The sequence below is a fragment of the Notolabrus celidotus genome, unplaced genomic scaffold (assembly GCF_009762535.1).
Source record: "Notolabrus celidotus isolate fNotCel1 unplaced genomic scaffold, fNotCel1.pri scaffold_130_arrow_ctg1, whole genome shotgun sequence".
NCBI classification, from domain to species: Eukaryota; Metazoa; Chordata; class Actinopteri; order Labriformes; family Labridae; genus Notolabrus; species Notolabrus celidotus.
The window spans coordinates 94,164-110,175 of record NW_023260013.1 but is presented as its reverse complement, the minus strand read 5'-3'; the positions used below and the strand labels follow the sequence as shown (position 1 = coordinate 110,175).

At 44.5% G+C, this 16,012-nt stretch overlaps 1 long non-coding RNA gene and 3 gene segments (V, D, J or C); 1 reads left to right on the top strand and 3 right to left on the bottom strand.

Annotated features, from left to right (window-relative positions):
- Positions 1–6,766, bottom strand: part of LOC117808624 — a 33,716-nt gene extending 26,950 nt beyond the window's left edge. Inside the window, 2 exon segments of the V gene segment in view lie at positions 6,278–6,580; positions 6,669–6,766. Coding sequence covers positions 6,278–6,580; positions 6,669–6,717 — 352 coding nt within the window.
- Positions 1–7,039, top strand: part of LOC117808640 — a 53,151-nt gene extending 46,112 nt beyond the window's left edge. Inside the window, exon 3 of one of the 2 annotated variants that reach the window (XR_004630379.1) lies at positions 7,024–7,039. This is a non-coding gene — a long non-coding RNA (uncharacterized LOC117808640). Of the gene's footprint in view, positions 1–444; positions 890–7,023 lie in introns of those variants that run through there. The other variant, XR_004630378.1, reaches the window with a different exon arrangement.
- A 308-nt stretch (positions 7,040–7,347) lies between these two features.
- Positions 7,348–7,794, bottom strand: LOC117808639. The segment is given in 2 exon segments: positions 7,348–7,655; positions 7,748–7,794. Coding segments are annotated over 2 exon segments (348 nt in total).
- Positions 7,795–14,006: 6,212 nt separating this feature from the next.
- Positions 14,007–14,516, bottom strand: LOC117808620. The segment is given in 2 exon segments: positions 14,007–14,311; positions 14,404–14,516. Coding segments are annotated over 2 exon segments (381 nt in total).
- Between the last annotated feature and the right edge of the window lie 1,496 nt (positions 14,517–16,012).

Sequence of the window (16,012 nt, the reverse complement as noted above, 5' to 3'; positions counted from 1 at the left end):
CCTGGTCCACATCGTTGTCTCTGGAGATGGTGAAGCGATTCTGCACTGATGTGGAATAAGCTTTAGTGCTTCCACTCGGAGCAGAAATGTAAGAAACCCACTCCAGTCCTTTTCCTGCAGCTTGTCTGATCCAGGCAAGATCAGCGTCTCCATCTGAGATCCCTGAGTACGTACAGGTCAGTCTGTGGGACTCTCCAGGTCTCTTCACCACAGGTTCAGACTCAGTCAGAGTCTGACTCCAAACCACTGAGGAGAAATTACAGATCAACACACAGCCGAACACAAACCTCGACACAGAGATGAGAACGAGTGAATCTTACCAGAAACTGATGACAGCATGAGAAATGTTCTCCATGGAGCTGAAGTCATGGTAGAAATGTGTGTGTGTGTGTGTGTGTGTGTGTGTGTGTCTGGTTGGGGGACTGCTTTGTCCTCCGTTTGCAGGGAGATTATCAGGGATGGAAGTGATGAAGATTTGCATTGACTCCACCTCACTGCTGAAAATGAAAAGCATGAAGACTCTGCCTCAGATTTCTTTACTGTGTCTGTTTTGAAATGACTGGATTCATCAAGGCTGCTTTGAAAAGACACAAAACTCAAGAAAGTGGATCCATCCAGTCCTCAGGACCAGATTCTGAAGAGTCTTCAGACAAAGTGACATTAAAGTTAACTTCTGATCCATGATGACGTATTGCAAAGAGGCGTTTATGTCCAGAAGTGAGGAACACATTTGTTTGTAGAGTCGTACCAAAATGATTTTCATCTTCCAATCAGCTTCATATTACTCATCACTTTCTCAATGAACAAGTGAAATAAGGCAAGTTTATTTATAGCACATTTAAAAGACGTGTTGAGAGGATATTAAAGATCACAGACATTTATGAAACCATCACTGTGTGACATTTTGACCTTCTTTTATTACTTTATCAAACAGCATGTTTCATGGAGGACATTACAGTTTGAAATGGATGCAGATGTTGGTGAAACAGGAAATGATGTTCATGTTTGAATCACTTTAAATGTCTTCTTTTGGAAATGTGGTCTGCTTTGTCTCTGAGGATTGAAAACTTGAACCCTCTGAGAGTCGGGTCCAGAGCCTGCTCAGGTTAAAGTGTGAGTTTCTCTGAGTCTTGTTTCTACGCTCCATGACATCAGATGACCTTTTTGAAAAGATGATAGCAGACAAACACAGCAGGTGTCTTTCAGATCCCACAGCTGCTGGTCTGTGGAGGTTTTTGTGCAGCTGCTCCGCTGTCCTCACTCACTGTGTCTCTTCGAGCGCAGTAGTAAACAGCAGAGTCTTCAGCTGTCAGGCTCTGAACCTGGAGGTACTGAGTGCTGCTGGGCACATCTTCAGTCATGGGGAAACGACTCTGGAAGGAGCTGGCATAGCTAGCAGAGTTTGAACCTGCATTCATCCTCCCAATCCACTCCAGAGCTCTCCCTGGTCTCTGTCGTATCCAGTGGATATAGGCACTCGTCATGCTAAACCCAGATATGACACATGACATCCTCACGGTCTCTCCAGCTCGTTTCACCTCAGAGGGAGTCTGCTCCAGTTTGATCTCACTCCAAACTCCTGCAGTCATAGAAATCATGATCAGTCTCAAACAAACTAGTCAGAGCAGGTTGGACATGTCCTTAAAGAACTGAAACAGAATTCATTTTCTCACCATGAACAGCAACAACGAGTAATAAACTCCAGATAACAGTGATGTCCATTCTGTAGTTCAGAGCTCTGTAATCTCTGTTTATTAAAGATGCCTGAAACTGTCCGAGTGCTGCCACAAGTTCCTGATGTGTTTATGAAGATGAGCGGTTTGCATAGCCCTCCCTCTGCAGCATCTCAATGGATCATGTGACACAGCTACAGATACATTTCCATAAGCAGAGTGTCTCTACAGCTGAGGAGCAGACTGAGAAATATCATGAAGCTCTGATCAGGGACTCAGTCCTGAACCAGCTGATGAGGGGACACACCGTCTTCTCCTCCATGATGACTTTAGACTCGTGGTTAACAGATTTTAAAATCTTGGTCAGGAACAAAGAGGAAGATTATTTGTGGACGAGTGGGAGCTCTGTTGTTTAAGTAGTTCTGTTCTTCTAAAACCATCAAAGTGAAGCAGCAATGATCTGAAGGAGAACGAGACTGAGTCAGAGACAGACAGGCTGTAATATGTTCCTGTAGTATTTAGGACACTCGTTCATACTGATGTGTTTGCTGTTGTTGGAGATATATGAGAAAGTGATTATGACATGAACTCAGTTTAAGTCATGTGATCAGTGGTCAGATTATACGCTCTGTTGAAATGATGTTTGTGGGGTCATTTTTAATGTTTCATGAGAGTCCAGCTCTCTCCAAGGATCCGTCAGTCAAGTAAAGACAACTCCTGCAGCTTTTTGTACAGCTGCTCAGTCAGCTCGTGTCACTGTGGCTCTCTGGCACAATAATAAACAGCAGAATCTTCAGTCTTCAGACTGTTCGTCTGCAGATACACCTGCTGTCTGCTGTTGTCTCTGGAGATGGTGAACCGGCCTTTCACTGACGCAGGGTAGTAGATGCTGCTACTATCATACATAGCCGCAATCCACTCCAGTCCTTTTCCAGGAGCCTGTCTGACCCAGGCCATCCAGTTGCTGCTGAATGTGAACCCAGAGGCTGTACAGGTCAGTCTGTGGGATCCTCCAGGACTTGTAACCACTGGTTCAGATTGAGTCAGAGTCTGAGCATCAACACCTGTAAGGTAGATGAATAAATATCAAGTTGAATAAGCTGGAAACACAAAGTAATGCTGTGTAAAATCAATATGATTGAAGATCTCCACCTGCCCAGCAGACAGTTAGAAGCAGCAGTCCTGTCCTATAGTCCATCATGTTAAAGTGTGTGTCCACTGTCCTCTGTCCTCCTCTCTGCAGTCACATAAGTAGAGGAGGAACACGGCTCACTTTGCATTGACTCCTCCTTTCAGAGAGAAATGAGTGTGAACTTGTTGTTGTGTGGTGCAGACATATTTAGTCATAGTTCATCATTGTTTCCTCTTTATTAACTGCAGGATGGTCTGACAGTGAAAAACAACTTCATGTAGAAACTGATCATTTACACTTTCTTTATTTTCCACAACATAAAATCAAGTTTTAAAGTTTGTGTTTTTGGACTTTTATGTCTTTTTTACACAACGGTGGACAGAAGAGGAAACTGGGAGGAGAGAGAGGGGATGACATGCAGCACGGGACTCTATCCTCTGTACATGGAGCGTGAGACTTAAGAGAGGCCATGCTGTGACCATGTGTGTCTGTTATCAGGACCTTATTGTTGACTTGGAGTCCAGAACCATCCAAATCCAGAATTAAGTTCAAGTTAAAACAGGAAGTGGAAACATCATAAAATGAGACTCTTATTCTCTTAACTGTCAGATTAAACTGACATGAAGTCATTGCTGGTCTGAGGGCTCCTCCTCTGGTGGTTTGGAGTCACTAAAGTCCACAAGGGGAACAGATCCCCTGAAGGACTGCGTTGCTTTTGCAGCAGTTAAACCTGCACGAGTGAGACCTTCAGAAACCATCTCATCCTCAAAGCAAGAGCAAAGGGTTAAATACACCCCCCACTGTGATGCAAGGCAAACACTTTATTTCATACAGAGGAGGCTGAAACTTTGCATCATTGTTAAACTCTGTGTGTGAAAAGATAAAGCAATAAAGTTTAATATTAAAAGATAACATGATCAGTAAATGAAATAAGACAACATGAACGTATAGATTCACTCAGGACTCAGATTTTCATCATCCACAGTTTCTCACCATCAGTGAAGACTCAGGACTAAAGAGACTGAACGCTCAGTGATGGTTGAAGATAGAGGAAGTAGTTTTTGTACGTCTCTCCTGTTATTGTCTCTCACTGTGGCTCTCCTGGCACAGTAATACACTGCAGAGTCCTCAGTCTGCAGACTGTTCATCTGCAGATACACCTGCTGTCTGCTGTCGTCTCTGGAGATGGTGAACCGGCCCCGAACTGACTCTGAGTAATAGATAGGAGAACTGCCTGTGCAGACATAAGCAATCCACTCCAGTCCTTTTCCAGGAGCCTGTCTGACCCAGTTCATTCCATAGCTGCTGAAGGTGAACCCAGAGGCTGTACAGGTCAGTCTGTGGGATCCTCCAGGACTTTTAACCACTGGTTCAGATTCAGTCAGAGTCTGAGCATCAACACCTGTAAGGTAGATGAATAAATATCAAGTTGAATAAGCTGGAAACACAAAGTAATGCTGTGTAAAATCAATATGATTGAAGATCTCCACCTGCCCAGCAGACAGTTAGAAGCAGCAGTCCTGTCCTATAGTCCATCATGTTAAAGTGTGTGTCCACTGTCCTCTGTCCTCCTCTCTGCAGTCACATAAGTAGAGGAGGAACACGGCTCACTTTGCATTGACTCCTCCTTTCAGAGAGATTGATCCCATTTGCATGAACTTCTCCTCTCATGGATGATGGAGTTTGACTCTTTGTTTGATCCTCTTGGAAACATTGGATAACTCTGACAACATTTAGATAAATGTAGTTTGAGGCAAAGTAAAGATTCATGTTTGTAATGCATCCTCCAAACAACAACAGTTTTTCATAGTTTGATCATTGTTGGTCTGAGGGCTCCTCCTCTGGTGGCTTCATGTCACAGGTGTTCAGGCTCTGAGGGGTTTTTGTTCAGCTCTACAGATGGTTTGTGTTGTTGTGGATCTACTGCACAGTAATACACTGCAGAGTCTCCAGGCTGCATGTTCTGTCCTGTTAGAGTCGCTGTGTTTCTGGAGGAATCTGTGTCGATGCTGAACTTGTGTTTTAAAGAATCTTTATAGTTCGTCGTGGATCCAATTCTCATCCCAATCCACTCCAGTCCTTTCCCTGCAGGCTGTCTGATCCAGGCTGTCCAGTAGCTGCTGACAGAATAACCAGAGACCTGACAGGTGAGGGTCAGAGACTGTCCAGGCTGCACAACCTTTGAGTCTGGCTGGATGAGATCAATACTGTTCACACCTGTGGAAACACAAATCAACATTATCTCCATCATTCATGTTATTATTCAGTGTTTCTGATGGATTAGTTTCAAAGCTCCTCCTCACAGGATCCAGCAGCCAGCAGCAGCAGAGCTACAGAGAACATGGCTGATGATGAAGATGAGCTGATGAGAGCTTCTCTTCTTCTGAGACTCACAGCCTGATGCCAAGTCTTTATATCAGACTGTGAGGAAGCTCACTTTGCATAGAGAAGGACTCTGACTCTAAAAGAAGGATGAGTCTTTATGCTACGTAAAGTATCTTGAAATGTTGTCAGTAATGTTAACTTTACACAGAAAGATATTTATGAAGATGCTTTTCAGGTTTCTGAACCTGACGTTTGTTCATCCTGACAGGATGGATCAAACATGATGAAAGAAGTTACCAACAGCTGCTGTTAAAAAGCTGTAATGACATGATTTAGCTTTAAGGTTGCAGAAATTCTCATTTTTGATATAAAGAATGAAGAATCAGGAAGTCACAAAGCACAGCTGCTGCTTTTAATGTGTTCATGTGTGTTTCAGAGAGTGTTCCTCTCTCCTGTGTGTGCTCTGCCTCCATGTCTCCTGCTGCAACCTGCAGGTTGTTGTGAGGACATGTATGTGGAGTTTTTGTGAAGCCTCTGTGGTTCCTTTAACCAGTGTGTGAGTCTGAACCTGGACTGACTGACTGAACCTGGACTGACTGACTGAACCTGGACTGACTGACTGAACCTGGACTGACCAAACCTGGACTGACTGACTGAACCTGGACTGACTGACTGAACCTGGACTGACCAAACCTGGACTGACTGACTGAACCTGGACTGACTGACTGAACCTGGACTGACCAAACCTGGACTGACTGACTGAACCTGGACTGACTGACTGAACCTGGACTGACCAAACCTGGACTGACTGACTGAACCTGGACTGACTGACTGAACCTGGACTGACCAAACCTGGACTGACTGACTGAACCTGGACTGACTGACTGACTGACTGAACCTGGACTGACTGACTGACTGACTGAACCTGGACTGACCAAACCTGGACTGACTGAACCTGGACTGACGGTGAGAACCTGGACCCATATTTTAGAGAGATAAAGACTTTATTCAAAGCAGTTTTTGCCCACTGATCTGATGATAATAATGGTTGGTCTGAGGGCTCCTCCTCTGGTGGCTTCATGTCACAGGTGTTCAGGCTCTGAGGGGTTTTTGTTCAGCTCTACAGATGGTTTGTGTTGTTGTGGCTCTCTGGCACAGTAATACACTGCAGAGTCCTCAGTCTTCAGACTGTTCATCTGCAGATACACCTGCTGTCTGCTGTTGTCTCTGGAGATGGTGAACCGGCCTTTCACTGACTCAGGGTAGTGGGTGGTGCCACCATCGCTGTTGATATAAGCGATCCACTCCAGTCCTTTTCCAGGAGCCTGTCTGACCCAGTTCATCCAGGAGCCACTGATTGTAAGCCCAGAGGCTGTACAGGTCAGTCTGTGGGATCCTCCAGGACTTTTAACCACTGGTTCAGATTCAGTCAGAGTCTGAGCATCAACACCTGTAAGGTAGATGAATAAATATCAAGTTGAATAAGCTGGAAACACAAAGTAATGCTGTGTAAAATCAATATGATTGAAGATCTCCACCTGCCCAGCAGACAGTTAGAAGCAGCAGTCCTGTCCTATAGTCCATCATGTTAAAGTGTGTGTCCACTGTCCTCTGTCCTCCTCTCTGCAGTCACATAAGTAGAGGAGGAACACGGCTCACTTTGCATTGACTCCTCCTTTCAGAGAGAAATGAGTGTGAACTTGTTGTTGTGTGGTGCAGACATATTTAGTCATAGTTCATCATTGTTTCCTCTTTATTAACTGCAGGATGGTCTGACAGTGAAAAACAACTTCATGTAGAAACTGATCATTTACACTTTCTTTATTTTCCACAACATAAAATCAAGTTTTAAAGTTTGTGTTTTTGGACTTTTATGTCTTTTTTACACAACAGTGGACAGAAGAGGAAACTGGGAGGAGAGAGAGGGGATGACATGCAGCACGGGACTCTATCCTCTGTACATGGAGCGTGAGACTTAAGAGAGGCCATGCTGTGACCATGTGAGTCCATAATCAGGAACTTGGGACCAATCAGAATCAAGTATTCACTCTGACCATGTTCTCTGATACATCATTTACTACAGTCATTACTTGAGATTTTCAGCACTGACTGATAATCATGATCACTTTGTAAAGTGATGCTGAAACAAGCGTCTGCTCCCAGTGCTGGTTGAAAATAGAGGAAGTAGTTTTTGTACGTCTCTCCTGTTATTGTCTCTCACTGTGTCTGTCTGGCACAGTAATACACTGCAGAGTCTCCAGGCTGCATGTTCTGTCCGCTTAGAGTCGCTGTTTTACTGGAGGAGTCCAAACTGATGCTGAACTTGTTCTTCAGTGAATCTTTGACATATGTGGTGTATCCAACACGTCCTCTTATAATCCACTCCAGTCCTTTCCCTGCAGGCTGTCTGATCCAAGCTGTAGCATAGCTGCTGAGAGCATAAGAGACCTGACAGGTGATGGTCAGACTCTGACCTGGCTGCACAGTCACAGAGGCTGGCTGAGTCAGCGTTTCACACTTCACACCTGTGGAGGAAAACATGTAGAATATTGAATCAGTGTATTCAGAGTCAGTGTGCTGTGATCATGCTGTCAGTGTGTGTCTCAGTGAGACTCACAGGATCCAGCAGCCAGCAGCAGCAGAGCTACAGAGAACATGGCTGATGATGAAGATGAGCTGATGAGAGCTTCTCTTCTTCTGAGTCTCACAGCCTGATGCCAAGTCTTTATATCAGACTGTGAGGAAGCTCACTTTGCATAGAGAAGGACTCGTGTTCTTTCTTGATCAGGATCAGAGTGAGACTCTGTCAGTCCTACATCGCCCTCTACAGGTCACAAACTGTAATGTTCCAGTTTCAGTGGAGAAGAATATCTGAGAGCTTTTAGTTGAGTGTAAGAAGTCTGTTTAACAATCTGAACTCTGCATGGAAATGTTGGATTCTTCACTTCATGATGAGCGAGCGGGCTCCTTCTTAGACTGATGATCCAACCTGTGCTTGTTGTTGTTGTGAATCTACTGAATCTATGAGGGCGTCATTTTATTGATGATCCATACAAATCAAAACAGTCTATTGATTATGTCTTTTTTAATTTGGCTGAGATGAGATCAAATAAGACACCAATCACTACTTAGAGTTTTTCATTGCTTACAGTTATTCATCATCACTGTTAGTACTGAGGAGAGCACAAACTGAGAGAAGTGTTAAATAGAGGAAGTAGTTTTTGTACGACTCTCCTGTTATTGTCTCTCACTGTGGGTCTCTGGCACAGTAATACACTGCAGAGTCCTCAGTCTGCAGACTGTTCATCTGTAGGTAGAGTTTACTGCTGGAGTCGTCTCTGGAGATGGTGAACCGGCCTTTCACTGACTCAGAGTAAAAGATATGTGAACTGCCTGTGTGAATCCAGGCAATCCACTCCAGTCCTTTTCCAGGAGCCTGTCTGACCCAGGCCATATAGGAGCTGCTGAATGTGAACCCAGAGCCTGTACAGGTCAGTGTGTGGGATCCTCCAGGACTTTTAACCACTGGTTCAGATTGAGTCAGAGTCTGAGCATCAACACCTGTAAGGTAGATGAATAAATATCAAGTTGAATAAGCTGGAAACACAAAGTAATGCTGTGTAAAATCAATATGATTGAAGATCTCCACCTGCCCAGCAGACAGTTAGAAGCAGCAGTCCTGTCCTATAGTCCATCATGTTAAAGTGTGTGTCCACTGTCCTCTGTCCTCCTCTCTGCAGTCACATAAGTAGAGGAGGAACACGGCTCACTTTGCATTGACTCCTCCTTTCAGAGAGAAATGAGTGTGAACTTGTTGTTGTGTGGTGCAGACATATTTAGTCATAGTTCATCATTGTTTCCTCTTTATTAACTGCAGGATGGTCTGACAGTGAAAAACAACTTCATGTAGAAACTGATCATTTACACTTTCTTTATTTTCCACAACATAAAATCAAGTTTTAAAGTTTGTGTTTTTGGACTTTTATGTCTTTTTTACACAACAGTGGACAGAAGAGGAAACTGGGAGGAGAGAGAGGGGATGACATGCAGCACGGGACTCTATCCTCTGTACATGGAGCGTGAGACTTAAGAGAGGCCATGCTGTGACCATGTGTGTCTGTTATCAGGACCTTATTGTTGACTCGGAGTCCAGAACCATCCAAATCCAGAAATGAGTTCAAGTTAAAACAGGAAGTGGAAACATCATAAAATGAGACTCTTATTCTCTTAACTGTCAGATTAAACTGACATGAAGTCATTGCTGGTCTGAGGGCTCCTCCTCTGGTGGTTTGGAGTCACTAAAGTCCACAAGGGGAACAGATCCCCTGAAGGACTGCGTTGCTTTTGCAGCAGTTAAACCTGCACGAGTGAGACCTTCAGAAACCATCTCATCCTCAAAGCAAGAGCAAAGGGTTAAATACACCCCCCACTGTGATGCAAGGCAAACACTTTATTTCATACAGAGGAGGCTGAAACTTTGCATCATTGTTAAACTCTGTGTGTGAAAAGATAAAGCAATAAAGTTTAATATTAAAAGATAACATGATCAGTAAATGAAATAAGACAACATGAACGTATAGATTCACTCAGGACTCAGATTTTCATCATCCACAGTTTCTCACCATCAGTGAAGACTCAGGACTAAAGAGACTGAACGCTCAGTGATGGTTGAAGATAGAGGAAGTAGTTTTTGTACGACTCTCCTGTTATTGTCTCTCACTGTGTCTCTCCTGGCACAGTAATACACTGCAGAGTCCTCAGTCTGCAGACTGTTCATCTGCAGATACACCTGCTCTCTGCTGTTGTCTCTGGAGATGGTGAACCGGCCTTTCACTGACGCAGAGTAGAAGATTCTATCACTGTCATATTCGATAATAGAAATCCACTCCAGTCCTTTTCCAGGAGCCTGTCTGATCCAGGCCATCCAGGAGCTGCTGATTGTGAACCCAGAGGCTGTACAGGTCAGTCTGTGGGATCCTCCAGGACTTTTAACCACTGGTTCAGATTGAGTCAGAGTCTGAGCATCAACACCTGTAAGGTAGATGAATAAATATCAAGTTGAATAAGCTGGAAACACAAAGTAATGCTGTGTAAAATCAATATGATTGAATATCTCCACCTGCCCAGCAGACAGTTAGAAGCAGCAGTCCTGTCCTATAGTCCATCATGTTAAAGTGTGTGTCCACTGTCCTCTGTCCTCCTCTCTGCAGTCACATAAGTAGAGGAGGAACACGGCTCACTTTGCATTGACTCCTCCTTTCAGAGAGAGTGATCTCATTTCCTTCTTCTTCTTTTTACTTCAACCTTTCATCTTGTCTTCTGGTGAGGTCTTCAAATTTAACGTCAGGTTAAAATAATTTCCAGTTTTCTTTGACACGTTTACAGAAACCTGTCCTCCCAGTCCTTCTGTTTGTAACAAACACTAACTTTCAAACAGACGAAGAGACCGTCTAACATTTTAATATTTTCTCAATCACATAGATTTAATTTACTCTTCAAAGTCAGACGAAGGAGACAAACACATTCTCTTTATAATCCTCTCATCTTTATTTCTCTTCTTCTGTTTCTAAAGGTCATATTTTGGGGTGTTTTCCTTTATTTGATTGGACAGCTTCAGAGAGAGGAACTGTGGGGAGGGAGTCGGGGTGACATGTACCAAATCATATCAGGACCAGGAACTAATCATTCCAGCCCTGTCTCTGTGGGGCGTCTGCTCTACCATCTGAGACAAACCTATACCTCTTCTTCTAACATTTATGTTCCCTCCATCATCATCATGTCACACACCGAGTCTAACATTTAGGCTCATAGGAATCATGATTTTCTCAGTGTGTTTGGGCATCAAGAGGGAGAACTCCAGTGCTGTGCAGGAAACTTGATGTCAAACTGAAGTGTCTCTGCTGATTGTCAGATTTTATAAACTTATTTCTTTATTTTTCATCTTTTCAGTTTCTGTTTTATTACAGTGTTGCTTCCTCTCGTGTCACTGTGGCTCTGGAGCAGAATAATAAACAGCAGAATCTTCAGACTGTTCATCTGCAGATACACCTGCTGTCTGCTGTTGTCTCTGGAGATGGTGAACCGGCCTTTCACTGACTCAGAGTAGTAGATCTCAGCACTGTCATATCTGATGGAAGAAACCCACTCCAGTCCTTTTCCAGGAGCTGGTCTGACCCAGGCCATCCAGACGCTGCTGAATGTGAACCCAGAGCCTGTACAGGTCATGATTATCAAATGTGTATGTGTGTTTAGTCTCTGTTACTAAGCTGCTGTTTGATCATTGTTGGTCTGAGGGCTCCTCCTCTGGTGGCTTCATGTCACAGGTGTTCACATCTGAACGTTCAGTGATGGTTGAAGATAGAGGAAGTAGTTTTTGTACGTCTCTCCTGGTATTGTCTCTCACTGTGGCTCTCTGGCACAGTAATACACTGCAGAGTCCTCAGTCTTCAGACTGTTCATCTGTAGGTAGAGTTTACTGCTGGAGTCGGTTCTGGAGATGGTGAACCGGCCTTTCACTGACTCAGGGTAGTAGGTGCTGCCACCACCGTTGCTGATAGTTGCAACCCAATCCAGTCCTTTTCCAGGAGCCTGTCTGACCCAGGCCATCCAGAAGCTGCTGAATGTGAACCCAGAGGCTGTACAGGTCAGTGTGTGGGATCCTCCAGGACTTTTAACCACTGGTTCAGATTGAGTCAGAGTCTGAGCATCAACACCTGTAAGGTAGATGAATAAATATCAAGTTGAATAAGCTGGAAACACAAAGTAATGCTGTGTAAAAGCAATATGATTGAAGATCTCCACCTGCCCAGCAGACAGTTAGAAGCAGCAGTCCTGTCCTATAGTCCATCATGTTAAAGTGTGTGTCCACTGTCCTCTGTCCTCCTCTCTGCAGTCACATAAGTAGAGGAGGAACACGGCTCACTTTGCATTGACTCCTCCTTTCAGAGAGATTGATCCCATTTGCATGAACTTCTCCTCTCATGGATGATGGAGTTTGAGTCTTTGTTTGATCCTCTTGGAAACATTGGATAACTCTGACAACATTTAGATAAATGTAGTTTGAGGCAAAGTAAAGATTCATGTTTGTAATGCATCCTCCAACCAACAACAGTTTTTCATAGTTTGATCATTGTTGGTCTGAGGGCTCCTCCTCTGGTGGCTTCATATCACAGGTGTTCAGGCTCTGAGGGGTTTTTGTTCAGCTCTACAGATGGTTTGTGTTGTTGTGGGTCTCTGGCACAGTAATACACAGCAGAGTCTCCAGGCTGTAAGTTGGACAGACTCAGATACACCATGCTGCTGCTGTCATCTCTCCTGATTCCAACTCGTCCTCGCACACTGCTCCCATAAGTGTTTCTGCTGGGATCAGAGTAGCCGCTCCCGATCCATTCCAGGGCTTTTCCTGCAGGTTGTCTGATCCAGCTCATAACACAGCAGCTAAAGGTGAAGCCTGATCCCCGACAGGAGAGACTGAGAGTCTCCCCGGGCCTCTTCAGTACTGAGCTGGAAGGAATGGACTCCATACTCTGACCTGTACAACCTGATGAGATACAAGCAGAGAGGAGCCACAGGAGAAAGTCAGACATGCAGGGAGTTTTCTGGAATCACTGACGACCATCATGTTCTCTAATGAGGATAAAAGATGGAGAAGCATGAGAACTAACAGGGTAGAGAGAGAGCAGCCAGCAGAAGAGTGAGTGTGTTCATCATCCTGAGGCTGCAGATGTGACCTCTGACGCTCCACACAGAGTACGAGAGCATCAGCTGGACAGAAGTACTCTGCACACACTGAACATTTGCATCAGGATAACATGGGAGTGGCTCCTGTTCTAAGCTCTGTTCCAATCCCAATGAAGCTGCTGGTCTCTGCTGAGGAAACATGCAGAAAAAAAAAAACCCTTTAAAGGCAAAAAACCAAAGCAGGACAAATTGTCAGAGATGAGATCTGACTTTCTTCCTCTGGGAAACTTGATTTAAGCAGCATTTTAAAAAAGGACGTTTTGGAGTTGAAGGTTTATGCTCCATTATTTCATGACTGAATGTCTTCTTCACATTCACAGTGACTGTGCAGGTCTGTGTTGGTTCATATCATCATGAAGCCCAGTCCCCATTACCTGAGTCTGGGTCCAGTCTTGAGTCCTCAGTGTTCAGGTCTAAGTTATCGGAGAAGTATCCGAGTCGAGTCTCCATTACCTGAGTTTGGGTCCAAGTAGAGTCCTCATTATGAATATGATGATCTATGACAAGGAGAGCAGCTGTTTCACCTGGACTGACTGAACCTGGACTGACTGAGGACCCGGTCTGACTGACTGAACCTGGACTGACTGAGGACCCAGTCTGACTGACTGAACCTGGACTGACTGAATCTGGACTGACTCTGAGAGCCTGGACTGACTGACTCAACCTGGACTGACTAAATCTGGACTGACTCTGAGAACCTGGACTGACTCTGAGAACCTGGACTGACTGACTGAACCTGGACTGACTGAATCTGGACTGACTCTGAGAACCTGGACTGACTCTGAGAACCTGGACTGACTCTGAGAACCTGGACTGACTGAATCTGGACTGACTTTGAGGACCTGGACTGACTGACTGAACCTGGACTGACTGAATCTGGACTGACTCTGAGAACCTGGACTGACTGACTGAACCTGGACTGACTGTGAGAACATGGACTGACTGAGAACCTGGACCCATATTTGAGTGAGATAAAACCTTTATTTCAAAGCAGTTTTTGATCTGATGATAGAATCATTGTTGGTCTGAGGGCTCCTCCTCTGGTGGCTTCATGTCACAGGTGTTCACATCTGAACGCTCAGTGATGGTTGTAAATAGAGGAAGTAGTTTTTGTACGTCTCTCCTGTTATTGTCTCTCACTGTGTCTGTCTGGCACAGTAATACACTGCAGAGTCTCCAGGCTGCATGTTCTGTCCGTTTAGAGTCGCTGTGTTTCTGGAGGAGTCCAAGTCGATGCTGAACTTGTTCTTCAGTGAATCTTTGTAGTATGAAGTACTGCTGTACTTCATCCCAATCCACTCCAGTCCTTTCCCTGCAGGCTGTCTGATCCAGGCTGTGTAGTAGCTGTCAACAGAATAAGAGACCTGACAGGTGATGGTCAGACTCTGACCTGGCTGCACAGTCACAGAGGCTGGCTGAGTCAGCGTGTCACACTTCACACCTGTGGAGGAAAACATGTAGAATATTGAATCAGTGTATTCAGAGTCAGTGTGCTGTGATCATGCTGTCAGTGTGTGTCTCAGTGAGACTCACAGGATCCAGCAGCCAGCAGCAGCAGAGCTACAGAGAACATGGCTGATGATGAAGCTCCTGTCCTATAGTCCATCATGTTAAAGTGTGTGTCCACTGTCCTCTGTCCTCCTCTCTGCAGTCACATAAGTAGAGGAGGAACACGGCTCACTTTGCATTGACTCCTCCTTTCAGAGAGATTGATCCCATTTGCATGAACTTCTCCTCTCATGGATGATGGAGTTTGACTCTTTGTTTGATCCTCTTGGAAACATTGGATAACTCTGACAACATTTAGATAAATGTAGTTTGAGGCAAAGTAAAGATTCATGTTTGTAATGCATCCTCCAACCAACAACAGTTTTTCATAAAGAGCAACTCAAACACAAACACTGACACACAGTTGAAGGTTTATGTTCCATTATTTCATGACTGAATGTTTTCTTCACATTCACAGTGACTGTGCAGGTCTGTGTTGGTTCATATCACCATGAAGCCCAGTCCCCATTACCTGAGTCTGGGTCAAGTCTTGAGTCCTCATTGTTCAGGTTTAATTCATCGGAGAAGTATCTGAGTCGAGTCTCCATTACCTGAGTTTTGGTCCAAGTAGAGTCCTCGTTATGAATATGATTATCTATGACAAGGATGGAAGCTGTTTCACCTGGACTGACTGAATCTGGTCTGACTGAGAACCTGGACTGACTGTTAGAACCTGGTCTGACTGTTAGAACATGGACTGACTGTTAGAACCTGGTCTGACTGTTAGAACATGGACTGACTGAGAACCTGGACCCATATTTGAGTGAGATAAAACCTTTATTTCAAAGCAGTTTTTGATCTGATGATAGAATCATTGTTGGTCTGAGGGCTCCTCCTCTGGTGGCTTCATGTCACAGGTGTTCACATCTGAACGTTCAGTGATGGTTGTAAATAGAGGAAGTAGTTTTTGTACGTCTCTCCTGTTATTGTCTCTCACTGTGGGTCTCTGGCACAGTAATACACTGCAGAGTCCTCAGTCTTCAGACTGTTCATCTGCAGATACACCTGCTGTCTGCTGTTGTGTCTGGAGATGGTGAACCGGCCTTTCACTGACTCAGGGTAGTAGGTGCTGCCACCATTGTTTTCAATCCAAGCAATCCACTCCAGTCCTTTTCCAGGAGCCTGTCTGACCCAGGCCATCCAGTAGCTGCTGAATGTGAACCCAGAGGCTGTACAGGTCAGTGTGTGGGATCCTCCAGGACTTTTAACCACTGGTTCAGATTGAGTCAGAGTCTGAGCATCAACACCTGTAAGGTAGATGAATAAATATCAAGGTGAATAAACTGGAAACACAAAGTAATGCTGTGTAAAATCAATATGATTGAAGATCTCCACCTGCCCAGCAGACAGTTAGAAGCAGCAGTCCTGTCCTATAGTCCATCATGTTAAAGTGTGTGTCCACTGTCCTCTGTCCTCCTCTCTGCAGTCACATAAGTAGAGGAGGAACACGGCTCACTTTGCATTGACTCCTCCTTTCAGAGACGTTTTCTCTCTTTTTTTTATATGACCTATTTGTGTCATAACTCTTTTGTCTATTCACGAGGTCATTAGAGAAAAAGATGTAGTTTCCAGTTTCCTGATTCTCTGTCAGTGA